Source organism: Podarcis melisellensis (genome assembly GCF_964234715.1).
Source record: "Podarcis melisellensis genome assembly, chromosome: 2".
NCBI lineage: Eukaryota > Metazoa > Chordata > Lepidosauria > Squamata > Lacertidae > Podarcis > Podarcis melisellensis.
In genome coordinates this window covers 54333442-54355002 of record NC_138529.1, presented here as the reverse complement: position 1 = coordinate 54355002, position 21561 = coordinate 54333442, and the positions used below count along the sequence as shown (strand labels likewise).

The 21561-nt window shown below is 39.9% G+C and overlaps 1 protein-coding gene across 3 annotated transcripts in view; it reads right to left on the bottom strand.

The window, feature by feature from the left end:
- AFF4 (ALF transcription elongation factor 4) overlaps positions 1-20120 on the bottom strand; it is a gene marked incomplete at its 5' end in the record, with an annotated part of 51098 nt that extends 30978 nt beyond the window's left edge. Inside the window, 5 exons of one of the 3 annotated variants that reach the window (XM_081900790.1) lie at positions 803-847; positions 2220-3008; positions 6522-6648; positions 7070-7157; positions 19967-20113. In XM_081900790.1, coding sequence (XP_081756916.1) covers positions 803-847; positions 2220-3008; positions 6522-6648; positions 7070-7074 — 966 coding nt within the window. Of the gene's footprint in view, positions 1-802; positions 848-2219; positions 3009-6521; positions 6649-7069; positions 7171-19966 lie in introns of those variants that run through there. The other 2 variants (XM_081900791.1, XM_081900789.1) reach the window with 2 other exon arrangements.
- Positions 20121-21561: the final 1441 nt, after the last annotated feature.

Here is a 21561-nt window from a genome sequence, read left to right as displayed (position 1 = left end):
AATCGTTCCTTGCATTCTCCCTTGGTCCCATCTAACCATGACAGTCGTCACTCGTCATCACCCAGCCCCCACCAAAAAATGGGGGACTTCAAAGGAGAGAATGAATAGTCTCCCTCACTGTCCTGCTGGATATGTCATTCTTCAGAATAGTAACACCCATGGGATTCTACTTCATTTGTATTAAAAGTCTTAAATGAAACTGCTATATTTACCAAATAACCTAAAAGCTTTAGGTTTATCAGAGAGAAATGGAAGGAATAAGTGGAGGGGAAGTTACAACATAATCTTCTTTCAAGACTGACTGTGATTAGTCTTTCAGAATTACGTCAATGTCATTTTCATGCAGGATACACAAAAATTATTTGATTGACTTAAGGAAACTTTCCAAGGAAAACAAAACATCTATTTATTTAATCCATCAGTTTTATTGCCAATTTAATATATTGATATGCTTTTCCACAATGCATATTCAATCAATTGGGGGGGGGGGGGTAAATAACCTTTTAATTTAATTTCTGAAGAGAAAATACAATAACATACTGATTTGCATATACAGGAAAATATTCTTTTAAAATATTTTAAGACTTTACCAAAGGAGGGCTTTAGAAAAATAATCCGAAAGTATTATTAAAAATAGAGAACAAACTGGTGGATACCAATGGTACACAGAAGAGAAAAAAGGATAATCGGTTTTTATGAAATGTTAAGCAATATACGTAGGCAATTGATTTTGGATTTTTTCAAAAAATTCAACACATTTAAGCAAGAAAATCTCAAAAGCCAGAATAAGAGAACAACTTACTTTTAGAATTTCATCCACACTACTCATGTCACTGGATGCTGATGCCTACAAATGAATGATCAGAACTTAACTGGAATATTTGTAATTCAATGTTATAAAACTTCTAGAAAATTCAATTATTATAAAATTACTTAAAATGGGATTCAAATTCAGTATTAAGGTACAAAGAGCAGCTTTCATACTGCAGATGAAAAGAGACTCTACAAACATCTTTTCATAGCTTGTTCACACCTTTGTATTTCTCATAAAGGTTTCCTAAAATGTATGCAGCTGAGGGAAACTATTGTTAACTTTTTAAATTTCTGAGAAAAATGATAATCTAAGCAATATAATTTTAACATTCCTGTTTCATGAATGCTTCACTTATGGACTCACTGTTAAAACCGTGTTTATGGAAGACAATCTTACTCGGCTACGAGTGATCGCCAAAGAAGAAGGAGGAGGTAGAACCCAGTTTCTCATATCCATTTCTTTTTGCACTGTCAGATCCAGCACAAAAAAAGAAAAAGGAAACAGTAATCTATGAAGAATTAAATGCCCATATGAATACTGTTTCATACTTGAAATTAAATATCAGATGGCATTTTAATTATATTTTAAAGTGCAAGACATTGCACAACAATGACAGTACACATTCTCTCACTTTTTCTTTTCAAACAGGGTGTTATGTCCAAGTCATATTCACAGTTGACCCACTGAAATCAATCTATTCCAATTAACCTGTAATAGTTCAATTACATTGTTTTCAATTATTCTACTGAGTATGACCAAGTAGGAGGGTTGTATCCAATACTGTCTCTGCGTGAGCAGAATGGACTTTTGCTTGTGCAATGGGACTTCATTTGCCCCTGCAGTCTCCTGGACTTCCCTCAAAGCCTGGAAAGCCTCCAGAACAGTTTTAGGTACCGGAGGGGGCGGGGCTTGCAGAGGAAGGAAAGGAAGGGAAAGTCCTGTTGTGCAAATCCATTCATGAAGCAATGAATTCCAACCAGTCATTTGTGACTGGGAAGTAGATGAGGCTGCTATACGCTTGTTAATAAAACACCGTTATTAAAAGTCAATATTTAGCATAATTTTATCTTCCACTATGACAGAGCAAATGCTCAACTGAGTTGTAAATAAAATAATAATAATGTCACATTAGTGTTTATTTAAAGCTGAAACACCCAAGCAAAAACATGTGCCGGGCCAGACCAGCATAAATGCCCAGTTATTAGAAGCATGGCAGATCAGAAAGCTGTAAATCCTTCAATTGTCAAAGAAATTGAAATTAAAAGAAATTATTGCATTTTAGTTAGGTGTGCTCCTTACATACAACTCTGATGTCAATAAAAGTATTTTTCTAAGCAGTCTCTCTTATCTATGGAATAAGCACAAATGAGCTTTATTTTATTTTAATTTTTTTAAGGCAACTTACGTCAAGCGGCTGAGACGGAATTTTCAGCTTTGTTAGATGTGCTTTACCAGGTTTCAGTTCATTCATATTGTTGCTGTGTGTCTGGCTACTGTAGTGTTCAGAAGATAGCTTTGGTTCCATGGACTCCTGACCATCCATAGGCCTTACATAGGCAGTAGGCTTCTGCAACATTGTGTTAGATTTAGACATAAGCGAAGGAGGGAAAGCCTGACTACCACTAGAAAAGGAAGGGACACGGGAGGGTGAGTCCCAGTTGGCATCAGGGTCTCGAGGAGATTTGGAGCGCTGATGTTCCTTGCTGTGATGATCATTTCCATGAGACCTGGAATGACTGGAGTTCAGAGAAGAAACAGCAGGTGGTTTTCCAGGGCTGGAAGAACGGGACTTTGAATGTTCAGATCCATGCTGGGCTTTTTTACGGCTACTGCTGCTCCCACTACTGCTATATGAGTCACGGTCGTGCCTTTGCCCACTACTGCTAGTGTTATTGCCACTGTTGCGCTGGCCACCATGTCCACTCTGTAAACCTATGGAACGCTTCTGCGACTGGGAAGAAGTGCTAGGTGCTGGACCTACAGGCGTCCATTTGCTGCTCTGATGAGAGCCAGTACTGTGCCTCTGATCACCAAAGAAACTTTGGTTTGATTTTTCATCTGTTGTTGATGGTACTGTTGGTTTAGGAATTTCAACAAGCTTCTGGAGGGACCGGTCACCTATAAAATCCTTCATTTCATCATAGTTTCCAAGCATACTTTGGATACGGCTAGATAATTTATCTTCTTTGCTGGTCTGTGTAAGGAACAAAAACATGATGCAGAAGTTTATTTTAAAATACACTCCTTCTACAATTAAACTTTTGGGTCAGCTGAATGTCCTTTATGATAACATATATTTGAAATTTACCTACAGAATAAAGCGGTCAGTCTTTATTTTGCACCGAAAATAAAATTAACTTGGGAACCACTTAATCTGCCATCCACAATGGCTAATGCTTACTGATTTCACCAAAATTCATTTTATCATGAATATACTAATAGTACTGTGCACTTTTATTGATTAATTGCCACCAGTAAACTAAAGTTTAATTAACTGATTACTAAAACCAATATAAATTATATCTAGCTCTTGAATCATATTGAATCATATTGTTTCTTACTAGAAGATGGAATATTCCATGACAAAAATATTCAAGATCCAGCAATTACTGGTTACTTGTTTATTAAAATGCAATTTATTCTACTCCTGTGAAAGTGTCCTTTCCTTTAGAAAGCTCAAAAGAAGCCTCATTTCAGATGTGCAGTATAAATAATATATTAGAAACATCTCTTTTCTAAAACAGAAGAACATTTTCATATCATACTGACATCCTATACAGCAAGGGTGGCAGACTGTTTCCCCAGCAGTCTAGATCAGTATCTGCTGTACCCCCACAAGCTAAATCTGAGCTGTGGGTGGGGCTACCCATCTGTCAGTCAAAGGTGGGCCCCTCTGAATATGTGCTCCCAGTACGCTTTCAAAGGGGCTTGATTTAGGAGCAGGAAGCAGTTTCAACTAACACCACTGCTTAAAGTCTCCCATTTTAGCTGTGGTTTCAATGCAAACTACTTGACGATCCTGGAGCATGTCTTGTTCCAGCAAAGGCACAAGAGGGAACTCACTTTAAGGTTCCAATTGTTCCTTTGACACCACAATGATACCTGGGCCCACCTTTGATATAACATATGGCGTATGGGCCAGATGTTCCTCACCCCTACTGTACAGAAACAAAACTTGCAGTTAAGGAATCCAACAGCATAGTCATTAGGAAATATCCAACACTGCACCAGTGAAATTCCCCTTTCTCTTGTCCTCCCCTGCAGCCTTAGTACCCTCCAATGTACTGGAGGGTTCCTCAACTCTCTAGAGCAGACCTGGGGGGGCATACAGGGAGCTGGAGGAGGAGGAGGAGGAGGGAAGTCACACTGTTCTTGCAGAAATATGTTCCGCTTGTGAATTGGCACCATTGGATATCACCCATTATATTTATCATTCCAGAAATGCACAAATGATTCTCTGTAAAATCCTAACCAGATTTTCCTTCTAACGCTACCATTCACCAAACAAAGTGGCCATGACAAGCAGTCCCTCTACATGTTTCTCAACCAGAACATTTAAGGGTCTTTCCTGGTTCTGCTAAGTAACTGTTCAAAGGACCAAAAGGCAAAATCTCCATTTACGGAGGCTTTCAGGATGCTTTCTTAGGAATTCCCAAGACGTCACATTCATTAGGATTTGTATGGTTCTGGGAGAAAACGAGAAAGGCTCTAAAAGCTTCTTATGCTAGAAGAAACAGTTTGAAAACTGGTTTTTGCACATTTAGAAACCAATCAGATTTTTAAGCGTAGTAAAGCTCAAGCAACAAAGATAAATAGATAGTTTAAAAAATCCTCTTAAATAACTGAAACTCATTTATTATTATAATCTCTACTCACATGCCTTTCAGGTAGTTTAAGCTGCACTCCTCTTACTTAGTATTTCAGTACACTGTATCTACCTCTTTCCATCGTGCATGTACTTTAAAAAAAACAAGACTAAAAACATAAATGACTACTTTCCCTTCTTTCAGCTTCTTCCACTCCTATGAATATTCTTAAACGATAGAAGAAGTAAGATTTCAGTTTTTCTTTCTTTCTAGTGACTGTTAGTCAAAATCAGCACTGGTCAATCTTATAGCTGGAGGTGAATTCAGCCCTTCTAGAACTGCCCCCGTTGCCCAGGCCAATCCATATATAACATGGCTAAAAGCCTATACTAGAGCAGTGTTATAGATATCTTAAGTGGCATTTTTAAATGTAAGGTGGCTGAAGGAGGAACAAGATCAGACAGACAGGTCGTGTTTCATGTATTATTATTTAAGAAATTTATACCACACTTTTTACTATGTATCACAAAGCTGCTTACAAAAATAATTAATGAAGCATGAAGCCGAAAAAAATTAAAACATAGATTAAAATACAAGAGAGCAGAAAACAGCACCCATAATGCAAAGGCCTCCTGAAAGAAAACCATTTTAACTTGATGTACACAAAAATGGCAAAGGAGACAATGGGTCTCCTTACTCCCACCTCACCATGGATAGATACATACATTGCAATGTATTCTGTAGGCTGCCTGATATCAAACGTTTACTAGTCAACACAAATCCCTTCACCATATGTATTTTTTGTAATAAACAGTGCAACTTTGAGACAAGCACCTTGAATGAGTTGCTAACTACTAAAAATCACAGACCAAAATAATTAGATGGTATTGATTGTCCAGTAACCACACCTTGAAGAACACAGAGAAGGACTATGGTATTGAGAAGGAAGGGAAACATGTACCCAAGTTAACTTTAAATTCAGGGATATGAAGAAAATATGTCACTGTTAATGAAATGAACATGCTAAATGACACACAACTTAAAAAAATTAACCTTTAACCATTCTGTTGCCAGAAAGAGAGGTGTATGGGGATACATTTGCCGCCTCACAAAAACAAGTCAGTATTTAAAACAAAACAAAACAAAACCCAAATTTCTCAAACTGACAGTATTTCATAACCCAGTCTTCCTTGTAGTTTGGTTTCAATCTTACTCACAACAGCTACAATTAGATTTAACTGCATGAACAAAGCAAATTAGCAGTATTAACTAGTGAACCTTACACATAAAGAGCCAGACTAAAAACATCAAGCTCCAACAATTACTTGTAATTAATAGACAATTGTCTACAAAGTCAAAAATGTTAATATGCTGTATTACTCTTTTACTACAAAGGCAAGAGTACTTTATAACAATTATCTGTTCAAATACTTTAGGGCTCTAATTCACATTTATCATTTCTATCATTTCAAATTTAGGCTGTTCAACTGCAAGCTAGTTGATACTAGAGTAATGAGAGTAATGAGATATTTAATCTTTCTTTTTTAAAAAAATGTTGATACAATGTCCTTGTGTTAAAACCAGAGCAGTCATAAAATTCTAGTAATCTTATATTTCAGCAACGTTACTTTAAAAATGTTCAAATCATAACAATACAACTTCCAGGTTTCTTTATTTTTTCTAGATCTAGAGCAACAGGTCTTAATCTCTTTCACAGTAGACTCTTGCCTACATCACAGGAATTTTGAGGATGTAAGACTTGGAACCACTATATAAATGACATTTATTCATATTTTAATGAAACCATATGATACTGAAGTTGTATTACAGGGGGGAAACTCAAACCATTTTAATTTGGAGTGAGATAAAAACTGCATTTTTAAAAAACCTCATGCACTTACAACTTTATATGGTTCAGCAAAGAGAGGAGAGTTAGGTGGAAAGGCTTCTTCACCCTGCTGAATTTCTTGATTACGCCTCTCTCTTTCTTTGATACGCAGCGCATTCCGGTCTTCACGGTTCATGTTGCTATGAACAAAAACAATTTGATTACCTAAATGGGTACAGAGGTAAAAGAACTGATGAAGGGTTGCCCCCCGGACAGTCTTATGAACGCCCCTCCCCTTTAACACCATCCGGTGCATTCTTTCTAAGATAGGGTATGCCTCAACACTACAACTTGCCTTACAGATATGACACTGGTATAACTTTATGCAATTACTTTGATATGTAAAACTGCAAAGCATTATTTAAACGAACTCCTACTCTTAGATCATGTTACCTGCATAATTAGAATAGGCCAATCGGAAAGAGAGTCAAAGGTTTTTATCAAATTAAACACGTTATTAATTCAGCTTTCTATTTTTTATGGTTATTCAAATCACCTCCCACCAGCCAGCCTATGAACACACATTCCCATATACAACATTGCCATCTACGTTTGATCTACCTCATTTTTCTTTCTTTCTGTCCCCAACAGAGCCTCCTTGGTGTCCATCCTCCGTAGCATGCTCTCAGCTTTGCTGTTTCTAGGTTCCCTAAAAATGACATTTCTACTCTAAATACACATTTCAGTAAACATCTCCAAATTTACAACCTCTAAAAATGCCTACACTTCCTCCCTGAATAGGAGCTTCTGATCCTTGTGGGTTAAGAACTTGGAAGGTTTCCCTTATAAAACAGGCTTACTGACATCTGACGTAACAGAACACTGCTTTAATTTGACCTACTGCTCTAAATATATGCCATAAATCTAAAAGGATTCCCCTTAAGCTCAAGGAAGCATCTAAGTTAAGAACAAGATTCTACTTACAAGAAAGTTTGTGAACATGGTGTGCTGAGTGCAAAGTCACACTAAGAGTGTTTCATGTCCAGAACACTAACTTACTTTCAATTAGGGCTGAGTTTTAGTTTGGATTTCCAAGGTGAGGGCAGGGTAGACAACAAATTTGGAAGGAGGGGGGTTAATTCACAGCGGCCACCACTTTTCTTTCCCAAAAGTCATCTAGAGCGATACCATGTGAAACCTGCCTCCATCTGATTTTTGCTGATTCCCCCTCCCACTGTGGCCCATGTCACATACTGTACTGGGCCTTTCCTGAGTCCTGCAAACTTCAGTAGAGGCTTCTTGAGGGTGCATGGGCTACAGTGGAGAAATGGTGGCAGGAAAACCTCATTAAATGAGTACACTTCTGATCACAAAGCTGGATATCCTCTTAGGTCAACTTCAATTAACACTGTTTTCACAATAACTTGACTTCTACCTAGGCTGTCAGTCTATTACAAGCAAAAGGAAGTTAAGTTGTGGAATCTCCATGAAATTCACTTACTTTATATAGTGTGGGTGGGGAACTGTCTCACCCTTGGCATTCATCCTGGGCAAGTCTCTCTCCCCCGTCTACACCCCTCCCCAGGCCTGCTCTGCACCCACATTGAGTGCTTCTGTCTGAATGGAATATGTCCTTAACCTCTAACAATGATTCTTGGTAACCTAGATGGAGGGAGTGGGTGTGTGGGTATAGAACCTCTGACTTTTGTGTGACTGGATAGTAGCCTACTATAGAAGGCAAAAGTCAAAATCCATTTTTGCTTCTGGCCTCATCCATCAGTGGCATGAAGCCCCCGAAGTTCTTCCATGAGAGAATGCAGCCCTCAGTTCCCCACTCCTGTTATAAAAAGAGATTATTTAATGTGCAGTATCTTCTAAACACATAGGTATGCGGTCGCCCCAAGATTTCCAGAGCAATAAGTTTAACTGCCACTAATAACCACTTGATGGGGCACAGTGAAGAGCTTCTTCACAAGAAACATCTGGCTGATGACTTATTGCACAGAACATTTATAGGCAATCCACTCCTCCCAGTCACAGATTGAGCCGAGTAAACTCTCAAAGGTTCTGGAAAGCTCGCAAAGGTTCATTGCAAAACTGAATCTTACCTAACCGTTAACAGCTAGTGGAATAAATCTCGCTTTCCGTATTTTGTATAATCCATTGCCTTCTCAGTAACACCCTCCTTTATAAACTAGAATGGAAGTACAGTCATACCTCATGTTACGTTTGCTTCACGTTGCAGCTATTCAGGTTACGAATGCAGCAAACCCGGAAGTGTTTACTTCCGGGTTCAGTGCATGCGCAGAAGCAATCTGTGTGCTTTGCGCACGCGCAGTAGCAACACTCTACTTACAGACTTTTTGGGGTGCGGATGGCACCCTGAAATGGATCACATTCATAAGTTGAGGCACCACTGTAGTGGATTATATCTAATGCTAAGTGTGACTTATGGGTCTTGCAACCCTCTAGAGCAGATGTGGAGGGTATGCCAGGGCTGCAGGGAGGAGAGAAGGGGGAAAGTTTGTTGTGCAAGTGGAAGTCTGTTGCACTAGCGGAATAGCAGTGTTGGATACTACCCAACATTTTTAAACAGAATGCACCATTTTTCGAGAATGAGAAATATTACTATGAATATTAAAGAGAGAATGCGTTAGGAAATCATGAAATTGCTCTAGCTATGATGTTTAGCTTTTATATTAAAAAGTATTATTTGAAACATGCCTAGAAGGCAAACAATTAACTTAGTAACTTTAATTAACCTTTAAGCAGGCAAAACAGCAACAGTTATTTACTAAATTAGAAGCTTTATAACAAAAGCAAAAGCAAACTTCAATCAGTAATTATCTTTAAAAACCAACATTGCAGGTGACTTTTCAAACCTTAAGCTTGTCCTCAGGCAAATATACTTGGAAGGTAGAAGGATAAACACCACTGAAGATCAAATGAAGTGACATACTAAGTGTTAAAACCAGAGTTAAATACATTCTTTCACTTCCATCAACTATCTATGAAAGGGTGATTTTGAAAAATTAAACTCTACTTATTTATTTTAAAGCTGCAAGACGATCCAGGAATCAGCACATTTTTACATGAGTAGAATGTGTCCTTTTATTTAAAATGCATCTCTGGGTTATTTGTGGGGCATAGGAATTCGTTCATTCCCCCCTCCCCACCCACAAAAAAATATAGTCCGGCCCACCACATGGTCTGAGGGACGGTGGACCAGCCCATGGCTGAAAAAGGTTGCTGACCCCTGTTCTATGACAATAAGAACATTTATTCTGAAACACTTAGCATTTTGCCCAAAGGCAGAAGTTTACATATCAATCTTTAAAAATCATTCTACCTTCATTTGACAAACAAAACAAAACACATCACACATACTAGGAAATTGGTAGGATAAAGGATGTCAAGATGTCAAAGGATGTCACCATTTTTGGAAGTGGTTTCATTTCCTCCTACTTACCCCTGTCATTACCTAACACGTTCTAAACTACAGTAATGTCCTCTTAAGAACATGCAAAATTGCTATACTGAGTGATACCATTGGTCCATGTAGTTCAATACCATTCACACCGATTGGCAGTGGCTCTCCAGGGTTTAACACTTTCAGGCAGTCTTTCCCAGATCTATGTCAAGATGTCAGATTTAACCTGGAACTTTTGGGATGCAAAGCACATGCAGTATCACTGAGATACAGTGCAGATTCAAATCAAATGAATGTACTGTATAGCCGACTGCCATGTTTCATGCCCAAAACACAAATACTAGTATTTACGCATTTATGTATAAGGCTTTTTGAAAAAGAAGATTTAAAAATTCTATTAAAGAATGTTAGTGAGTTTTATAGTATCTCCTTGAGAAGAAATCACCATTTCAGTGGTCTTGAGGGCTTTTGAATGGTTTGTTGTTTAAATGCTTTCATAAGCAAAAGCACATTCAGTGCCAGTGAACTAGACATGATGCAACATGAGCTATGTTTGCCAATATTTGGCTATGAATGATAAATAAGCTCCAGCACAGTTATAAATAACTAGGTCTTTGTTATTCTACAGGATGCCTATCCACCTAACTACCACCAGAAATAGTTAGAAGTACAGCAGATCTAAGAAATCATTTCAAAATACCAAGTAAATACTGAGCTAATGCAGTTCTACACACACTTGTATAATCTAAAATGAGCAAATTATTTATTTCATTTATCAGTTACTTTTTACAATAAAGTCTCAAAGTGACCTGACAAAAGTATGTAAAAGACAATTTAAAATCAGGAAAAAACTAAAACAACTGACAATACAAAATCCACAAGATATTATTAAGGACTAAGTTCTACCCTCCACTCTAAAATATGAGCACCACCCTAGGAGGCAACATTAATTAACTGAAGGCCTTTGGGTCATTTCTGATATAATATATGCTTCTGAAAGCTAAGAGTAAATACATTTGCTCAGTAAGAAATTCAAAAAGTCTTGAAATAAGTGATGTAATATACCCATTGTGCACAAGAATGTGTCCCCATCTTTCAAAGGCAGGTATCTTTTAGTTTAGTATCCAATGGTTGGCTTTGATGCACAGCAAATTTGTATCAATGCATGTATCTGATATATACAGGCATTCATGTCAGCGTCAGTTACAGACTGCCTCACTCATACAGTGGTGCCCCGCAAGACGAAATTAATTCGTTCCGCAATTTTTGTCGTCTAGCGAATTTTTCGTCTTGCGAAGCACGAAATCCCATAGGAATGCATTGAAAATCAATTAATGCGTTCCTATGGTCAAAAAAAGTCTAAACAAAGCCAAATTTGGTACAACAACAGTTTATTAACTGCTCTTTAAAGTCACACATACTGTAAAGAGCAGTTCAAAAACTGAAGGGAAAATAAATTAACTTTATAAACAAAACATGTCTTTGTTTTTAGACGTCGCGAGACGTTTTCGTCTTGCGAAGCAAGCCCATAGGGGAAATTCGTCTTGCGAGGCAAATCGAAAACGGAAAAACCTTTCGTCTAGCGAGTTTTTTGTCTTGCGAGGCATTCGTCTTGCGAGGTACCACTGTAGCAATAATGTTGGCATAGGGCTGTTATAATCTTGCACATAAAAGGGGCTTTTTAAAATCGTATTTCAGCTGAAACTGTCAGGAATTTAATAATGCAGAATAAACTTATGAGGGCATAGTTTGCCAAGTTCGCAATTAAATGCCATAATCTGTGATGTTGATTTCTCTCACCTTTAATATCAGGTCTGAAGCTCTGTCACTTTAATAAATATCAGTTTATTTGATAACAAGATAAAATATGGTTTCATGTGACATTCTTTGTCAAATAACAATATAATGAATTAAAATAATTAAGTCTCAATATTATGAGAGTATCAGAGATGACAGTTTCTCTATAATTGGAACCTCATTGTTCCAAAGGAAGCATAAAAATACTGCCAACTTGCTTGGTTGCAGTTACGAGATTCCCCAGTTATGATAAGCCCTGCTGACTGATGTTAGTAAAGTTATAGTTGCACTTGTCTATTTCCAAAAGTGTTTCTACTTCATTCAAAATACACAGGATTATTCTAGCCTGGCTGTTCCTTGTTTCACCAACAAAGCAAAAAGCAAGCTAAAAGACAACAAAACAACATTCAAAGCTGGCTTCATCCACTTCCATTCTGAAAGCTCTAATAAACCTTTATCAGCTTTGTCTATCACTGAAATAAAACAAACTGTCTTTGGTTTCAACAGTTTCCTGTTCAGTTATCCTTATACCAGTGGATGACTTGAGCTTCACTTAATTCATAGAACCTACAGTATTCAGGACAAAAGCCACAAGACAAAGAAATTAACATATCAACACTATTTGGAGAAAAGCTGGATATTATTTCAGAGAATTTGATATTTAGGGTCATATCCAGTGTTAGTCATACTCAGAATGTATTTAAGTTATACAAGTTCACTGATTTCAACGGCGCTAATCTGAGTATGACGTACTTAGATATCACTCTTAGTTCTTGTACTGTAGTTACAGCAGAATGATTAGCATGCAGAGTTTCTGTGGGGCATGCTTTTACATGCCCAAGTACATAGCTCTGACAGTTCCTGATGTATTGTCTTATTTCCATAATTAGTTAAACTCAAAAATATATGTGAACCAATAGTATGTAGGTATTCATCATTTCTCTGTAAATTCAAATACACAGTCTGTACATTACTATCCACTATAGCTTATTCACTGCCTGAATGTAACATTAGTCATATATATAATCAAATCATCAGGTTAAGACTATTTGATATATGTCAGGTGACTGAGAAACCAACTATGGCAAGAAGTGGAAGTACTGTAGAAACACAATGGAATTAACAGCTCTCTCATTGCTCAGGAATTTGATGCCCACAAAGGTATTATCACCTTCTTAACTGAGCAGAACTTCTTATGAATACATCAACAATTTTAGTATCTTCTCCAATGTATTATCTCACTTAACTGCAAAAAAGAACAAGAATTTGGCTCAACTCTCTTGAAGCAGAAACTTTTCCAAAGTCATATGGCCACAAGCTTAAGTCTTAACATATTGTCACAATTACACTCTGCTAACACTTCAGATGGTGACCCTCTATGCCTTTCTGTTGCCATTTGATGTTCCCATCCCCTTTCCTCACTGTCCAATTTCCTTCAAACCTCAGCCCAAAATTTGTCTCTTCTATAAGGCTTTGGGCTTGAAACTGCATTCCAGTACACATTTAGCTGCAAAGAACTCTCATTGAAAGCAATGAGACTTACTTTTGAGTAACATAGGATTGCACTAACCTTAGCCCACATTCCCAACTAAAATTAAGCCATGTGCATGTAGTTTCATTTATTTGCATTCATTCTTCACGACCTGAGCCTCTCCATTTCCCCCAGTCTAACATTTTTACTATAACTATTAAGAATAGGAACCCATCTTCTGCTTCGGTAATGATGAGCGTGTGCATGGTTGTGTGTCAATTGGATGAATGTAAAATGGTTGCTTCCAGTACACGGTTATTCAATTAGATTTTAATGTTAACCATCCTGAGATTTTTCGATTAAGGGTGCTACATATAGTTTGTGTGTGCGCGTGCACACACCCACCCACCTGCTTCTTCTGGCAGTCTGCTCAGTTTTATGTTGTATAGGAGGGAACTTTGCCTCCTCCTCACCTAGAACTGAAATCAAGGAGTCTGTCAGTGGAAGGTTGGGTTGCTATGATAGTCTGCTAAGCTTCTGTTCTGGACACACAGAGAAGAGTGCTTTGCTCCTTGTGTGGCTCAACAAAGAAACATAATGAGCTGATGAAGTGACACAGGGACCCACACCTTCACTTACAAGCCTTCTATGCTCAGCAACCAGGCAGTGAAGACCCTTTCTGCACATCCAGCACAGAAACCAGGTGAGGAGAGAACAAGGCAGGGAACATTCTATGTGCCCTCCACTAGTCAGCTTCATTTAAAATGTTTTCCTCACCTACTCATAAGAAAGGTTAGAAAGATCCCTCTACTCTACCAACTCCTCTTGTAAGTACAAGGCAGGTACTGTACGTTGGTTGGTTGGTTGGTTATTTATTTATTTATTGGCTAGTAACTTTGATGGGTAATTCAGAAGGCTGGTACACACACTGCCTTACTTCCACTTCTTTATGAATTACCCAGTAAATCTTATACAAATCCTTCAATTCCTCAATCCATTTCTGCCCAAGTGGCTGCATTTCTTTTGCCCAGACACTTATAAGTATGAAGCTTATGCACCTCCCATAACATGGTATCTATGGTCTGTGCCAAACAGAACATGCCTATTGACTCAAATGATTTAATCATACCAGCAGATGTCTTCTAGCAAACCATACCTGTTACTGCAATAAAATGCAAAAGCAAAGCATAAATTAAGCAGGCTTTTCATCAAACCACTGTGACCTGAAGGAAAAATCTAAGACTGAGCAAAAAACCATGACTACATGAACACATTCCAGTTGTTGACAAACAACACTTAACTACTTCACCACAACGTTATTCCTTCCTACTTGCCAATATTGCCATCTTATCTGAAAGCAGAATAAGGATGGGAAGCATATATTCAATACTGCTTCAAAATAAGACAAAAAGTCTCATTTATATATAGGACTATGTGAGCTATTATATATATTCACTATGTAAAATATGAGAAGGATATAAATAGGTACCAGCTTTTCAGAATTTTATATATAGCTTTATATTCACAGTGGATTGTGTCCAGTGGTGTTGCTCAGCTGACAGTAAGACGTCAATCAGTGGTACTGGGAGGAAAGAAATTTCACCCCCAAAAGGTATTTATTAAAGCAGTGGTTCTCAAACTTTTTCTCTGTACCAGAGAAAATTTGCTCGTGCTTAATTTATAACACAGAATACAACTATTTTATAATATGATCGTGGGACATCCAGAAAGTGTAAAACAATGCAGCTACATGAGAACTTGAATAACTCCCAAAATATAATTATAAATGACAACTAGGATTGTCCTCAATATTCTTGATGCTCTTGCTCTCATTTTGAAAAAATATTTATCCATATTCTGAAAATAAACACATATTATGATCCTATACTACATTGAAATGTTTAAATGTTTCTTTGATTATCCTTGAATCTTCCCACTATACTTGATGTCAAATGCCACACCATTTGAGAATCACTGTCTTAAAGGTTTTTTAAAAATGAAACAATTCAAATCCAATAGTCACAGTGTGATTTAAAAGATAATAATAATAATAATAATAATAATAATAATAATAATAATAATAATAATAATTTATTTTTACCCCGCCCATCTGGTTGGCTTCCAACAGAACACTACAATACAATAACCTATTAAACATTAAAAGCTTCCCTAAAGAAAGCTGCCTTCGGATGTCTTCTAAAAGTCTGGTAGTTGTTTTTCTCTTTGACATCTGGTGGGAGGGCGTTCCACAGGGCGGGCGCCACTACCAAGAAGGCCCTCTGCCTGGTTCCCTGTAACTTCGCATCTCACAGTGAGGGAACCACCAGAAGGCCCTCAGCACTGGAGCCCAGTGTCTGGGCAGAACAACAGGGGTGGAGACACTCCTTCAGGTATACTGGACCGAGGCCATTTAGGGCTTTAAAGGTCAGCACCAACACTTTGAATTGTGCTCGGAAATGTACTGGGAACCAGTGTAGGTCTTTCAAGACCGGTGTTATATGGTCTCGGCGGCCGCTCCCAGTCACCAGTCTAGCTGCTGCATTCTGGATAAGTTGTAGTTTCCAGGTTACCTTCAAAGGTAGCCCCACATAGAGCGCATTGCAGTAGTCCAAGCAAGAGATAACTAGAGCATGCACCACTCTGGTGAGACAGTCTGCGGGCAGGTAGGGACTCAGACTGCGTACCAGATGGAGCTAATAAACAGCTGCCCTGGACACAGAATTGACCTGCATCTCCATGGACAGCTGTGAGTCCAGAATGACTCCCAGGCTGCACACCTGGTCCTTCAGGGGCACAGTTACCCCATTCAGGACCAGGGATATACAAATGCAAAATATATTTTCCTGTTACAATACAGTGATCACTAAGCAACACAATGAACAGGTAATTTCATATCCATGTAACTCCACATTGTCATATGGTGCAGTGGATGAAGGTGAGTTATTCATGTAACTTATAAAATAGGGCCAGACCTTATCAAACCTGTCATGTTTCACAGTGCTGATACCTAGATCTCCTTTCCACATCTCCCAAAGACCTCTTGCATTACCCATTGATTCGTCAATAAGCAGTTTGTAATTTACAAAGGCAGACCCTCTCAGTTGCTTGCTTGACAGACTGGAGGATCCCTCTAGAGCAGGGGTGTCCAACAGGTCGATCGAGATCAACTGTTTGATCCCTGGAGGGTTCCAGTTGATCTCGGTCTCCTTTTCCTTTGCATTGTCATCAGAGCATCCAGCCCCACCCCCTCGGCCTGTCCTCCATTTTCGCATGATAGCTGTAACGGAAGATGGACTTTTCGCTGTGAGACAGATTGTTTTCATAGCGATCTTTTGGTGAGTGAGTTTTTCCCTTTCCTCAATTTTGTCCCTAAACGAAGCTCAACAACTTTGACCTGAACACCCCAAAAACGGGGTAGATCACTGCCATTTTTTTATTCTGTGAGTGGATCGCAGTCTCTTGGGAGTTGGGCGCCCCTGCTCTAGAGCAATCATGGGGGGGGGGGAGGAATACAGAGGGAGGTTTTCCTCCCTTAGCCTCAGATGAAAGTCTTACTGTCAGCAGAGTGCCACTAAATTTGCTGCACCATGGTTTCTGGTCAAAGCTCATTTCAGAAATTTGGTATTAGTTTAGTATTTATTAGGATATTATTTAAACACTTTAATAGTGGCAGTTCATGTCCTTAGCATTTCCAAACATTACTAAATGAGAAACAGCTGTTGATTATGCATATAGTTCATTTTCAGTTGCATGTTCAAACTATGATCATCTGATTCTTTAAACAGAAGAGATAAATACTTTTGATTATTTATACAGTATCAGTGAATATAGTGCCTTGCAGACAAACAATCATAAAAGGGCAGGGTACATTCTATAGGAAATATTATGAGAACCAGGGTGCTTCAGAAAATAAAATGTTAGAACTGGACTAGGGAGGCCTATGTCTATTCACTGACCTCTTTCATGGGCTTGCCACTTGCTACTGGGAAGTCACATATTTTAACATGACAATGATTGCAATCTACCTTAGAATAACTAAACAGTGAGAACACAGCAAGACACAAGCACTGGCAGGGATCTCCTGTCAGGAAGTATATAGACCCTTCATCCAAGTTTTAGCCTAACCAAGACAACTCCCTGTCTCCCAAAAAATGCATTTGACAAAGATCTAAGGACAGGTTTTAGTTCACCATACCATCAGCTTAGAACTGAAGATGAGGATAAATTCATTAAATGGATTCCCTGCTGCATACCAGTTAAACTACAATTTAACAGGTCATTTCCCCTAGAAAGCATATATACTTTACAAATTAAGAATCACACACATTATACGTAAGGAGAGGAGAAATAGTTTTCTAATTCAAAATTACTCAGAAAACTTACATCAACTGGTGCTGGCTACCTGACCTGGCTATCAATATACTGATGAAAACTGTCAACTCCTGGTGAAGCAGTGTCATCTCTCTGTTCGTCTGAGGTCAGTGTTAGAGAAGATGAGGGTGAATAAACTTAAGTTCCATTCAGGTAAAAAAATAAACCTATATATGGCATGTGAGTTCCATGACATCTTTAAGGAGGAGGGCAATTTGGACTCGCAACCCTTTGCCCCTGTGCTGAAGGCCAAATTTAAATTTGCTCCAACCTAGAGGCTATTATGTGCAGAAAGGAAAACATATGGGCCTAAGAGCTTAAACCAGAAATCAGCCCCCACTTGTGGCTACAGCAGCTTTGAGACAAGATTTAAGTCAGGAGGAAATCATAACTTTATTGACAATAAACAGTGTAATCTCATAAGTATTGGTGGAGTCTTTGTTAAACTTCTGTTCTGGTACATCCCATAGTAATAGTCAAGTGCATACAAAGTAAGCTAAGAGGTTCTTTAGCCTTAATTTTGTGATATATAGAAAATTTAGTCCAAACAAATTGTGGGGCTTAGGTTATGAACTCACCGTCACTTAAAGCAAAGTATTTAGATTTAAACTAGCTTAATCCTATTATCGTCAATAGGATTCAACAGATTTAAATCCAAATGTCCCCATTAAATTATCAGCCTGATAAACAACAGTCATTTGCTGAAGGTAACAGGCACAGTAATAAACAAAGGAAAGAAGTGTGATACTTGTCTGAGAAGTATTTTCCTTGGAACACTACTCTTTGCTGAATGACTTTCGTTCCTCTCACTCTGAACACCATACATTTCAAATCACAGTGCAGGGATACTGTCCTGATTCCTTAAGGCAATATAGTAAATTGTAAAATGTTTCTTTTTCACATTTCTCAGAGTCAAGCTCTTTCAACAGATGATAAGGAACTAAGTCTGAGTCATTAACACCTCATTCCTGCCTAGAAAGAGATCAACACAATTGAAAGCTTCTTCTATCAACACTGTTGGCCCAGAGCTGTATCATCCAAGGCTTTCTGGATCCCATCCAAACTATAGCTACCATTCCATACTTATACACAAGCAGTTCAAATACATTTTTGCACAAGTAATTATGATTGTTCTTACTCAGGTGTACATACAGTACTGAGATCAACACAACACATGAACTGTGCCAGCAGGAGTTCCAGTGATAGTAGACCTTTGCGGAAGGACTGCTCTGTTCACAATTACCCAATTCACATATTATATTTGTTAATACTCATTGTTAAGGACAGTTGGGATGTCCCACAAATACAGAACTAGTATTATGTAAACCTGCCCTCAGTATTACAGTTAAAGAGATAATAGTTATACAGTTAAGATGTATCTTATCCGTGTTACATTGGATAAGACATTTCAAATTCAGATTCTGTGTGGAGTAACACGAGATCAAGACAGTCCTTCCTTCAAATGGTGAGACTACTGCAGCTTTGGGTACAGTAACAAAAGAGATGGTGAAATCCCCATATCATTTTTAGAGGAACTTCTGCTGACATAAGACAGATAGGATCTGCCAGAAAACTCACTCAAAAAGCAATCTACAGATCTACAATCGCTTTGCCTGATCTGTCCTAAGAGCTACTCAGTATTTCAACAACGTAACAAACTGCTGACTGATCACTGGAGTGAGTGGGATTAAAACCCAACTATTGCAATAGAGGAGGTTATGGTGGTTTAGTTAGCAAAACCATCCAAGAACAAGCTCAGATGCACATTTATCTCAAGCTACGGGCACTTCTGGGAAAGAAAGGCAGTGCCACCCCATCTCTGCTTCCATCCTTCGAACACACAATGTATCATCAGAAGCCCTCACGTGTGTGCATTTATGTGATACGGCATATATATGGGGGGGGGGAGAGAAATAGAAGCGCTAGTAACCAGGTGTGCTTATCCCTATGCTAGCAGTCATTCTGGTGATACCTCGCTTAAGGATGAAGTACGGAGAGCAGTAAGCGACAGATTAGCAAAGGGATCCAAGGGAGAGGAGCTCCCCTGAATTTCGAAGGAGGGAGGACGGGGAGAATCCGGGGCGTGGGAGAAGCGAAGAAAGGAAGCCCATTCCAAAGTAGAGAGGGAGGAGCGGAAGCAGAAAATGCCTACCCATCCACCACCACCCCCCCTCCCGGAAGAAGAGGGAAAGAGCGGGGGAGATACATCCTGAGGCGACTTTCGACGCTTTCTATGGGAGGGGGGGTTGCCTGGGACGGGGGTGTAATAACAGCCTGGTGCCCTCGGCAGCGAGGAGGGAGGGGCCGTCTCACCCACCCCCAGGGAGGGCTCCTTCTTCCCGCTACCTGAGGGGGGGGGTGAAGCGGGGCCTACCTTACCTTGCCTCGCCCCAGCCCAAGTGCCACCGACAGCGGCGCCAGCTCCGCCCCGAGCCGCCCGGCCACTCACCTCCGTGGGCTCCGTCGCTACACCCCGACCATTTCCCGGTTGCCGCCACCGCCGGGCGGGCGTGAGGAGAGCCAGGAAGGCCCCAGAAGAAGTAGCAGCAGCAGCCGCCGCCGCCGCCGCCGCCACAGGCGAGAGGAGGGGCAGGCCGAGGGAGATCACCGCGGAGAGAAAGGCGCGGAGGCGGAGTTCCATCTCCGGCTCCCCCGCCGCTCCATGTCTGGGGGCCGCCGAGCCGGGGCTGCGCTGAAACGCGAGAGGGCGGCGGTGTCAGGGCCTCCCCGACGACGCCAGTCTCCGCCGCCGCCGCCTCCCTCCTTCTCTTTCCCTCTCTGGAGTCGGATTACCCAGCAGCCCCCGCGGCAAGCACAGCCCCACCGCCCCAAAGCCCAGCAGCTGAGAGGAGGGGCCTAAGGCCTCACCACGTGACCCCCCGGCGGAAAGCAGCCAACGCCGCCGGGAGAAGGCGAGCACCGCCCTCGCCCAGAAAGGAAGCGCAGGAGGATTCGGGCACGTCACGTGACCAGGGATCTCTTCATTTTCTTTTTTTCTTTTTTTGAAGTCGATGATTACAAAAAGCCGTTGCTCTCCCGCGCCCTCTACAGGGGAAAGTCGGAGCAGCAACGTGGGCGCCTGTGCTGTGGTCGATCCGGGCGGATGCGGTGAAGTAGGGTCCGGATTTGCATAGGAGTCTGGGAGTCCCCCTCGGAGCATCCGAGGGATGGAATCGTGCAAAGCTCAAAAACCGAGTTAAGGGGGTTGAATTCAAAATCGGGTATGGTGCGCAATTCTTCCACGCAAATGCCCAAGGAGGTCACTGCTTTCTGCGGGAGGGCTTCTCCTTCAGATTCCCTGCAATATCAGAAGCCTCCTCCTCGTTCTCCGCAGTCATTTGCCTGCCCCTGTTTTGAGATTCGACAGGCGCCCACTAACTTAAAATGTGGTTTTATATATATATATATATATACATATATATATATACATATATATATATTTGCTTTCGTATATATACACATATACTTAAAAGTGATTTTATTCACCCAGGTAACACAAGAAAGCTATCTAAAGCCTTCATATGTTACCAATTGTATTGTATCCTTACTAAGTTTGCGAATAATATAATTGCAGGTTCTGACAGGGGGAAAAACACTCCTCGCTGCTGCTGACAATTCCTTCCAAAGAGAGAGCCCCTAGACAACATTTTATAGGTGCAACGGGCTCAAATCTCAAGAAAGAGAAAGTTGGTAACAATATCCAGCTTAAAGAACAGAAGTAAACATGGGTTTATCTCTTCGTTTCTGGGTGTTTTAAAACCATTTCTGAAGAGAGGACACTTTGCATGCAGTGCACGGACAGGATGGACAGGAATAACAAGATCCTCCTTCTGTTCATAGACCTAAAAGGACAGTTGCCTCACCCTGCTGTCTATTATCAGACTCAAATGCCTCAAAAAAGAGAGGTAGTGTGTGGTCATACAACAATGGAATTTCACATTAAGAGTCCACTAACACACTAGCATAAATCCAGAGGTGGTGACTAGAAATCTTTAATAAACCAGAATAATTTGCTAACATTCAGTAAATGCAAACAGCCAGATA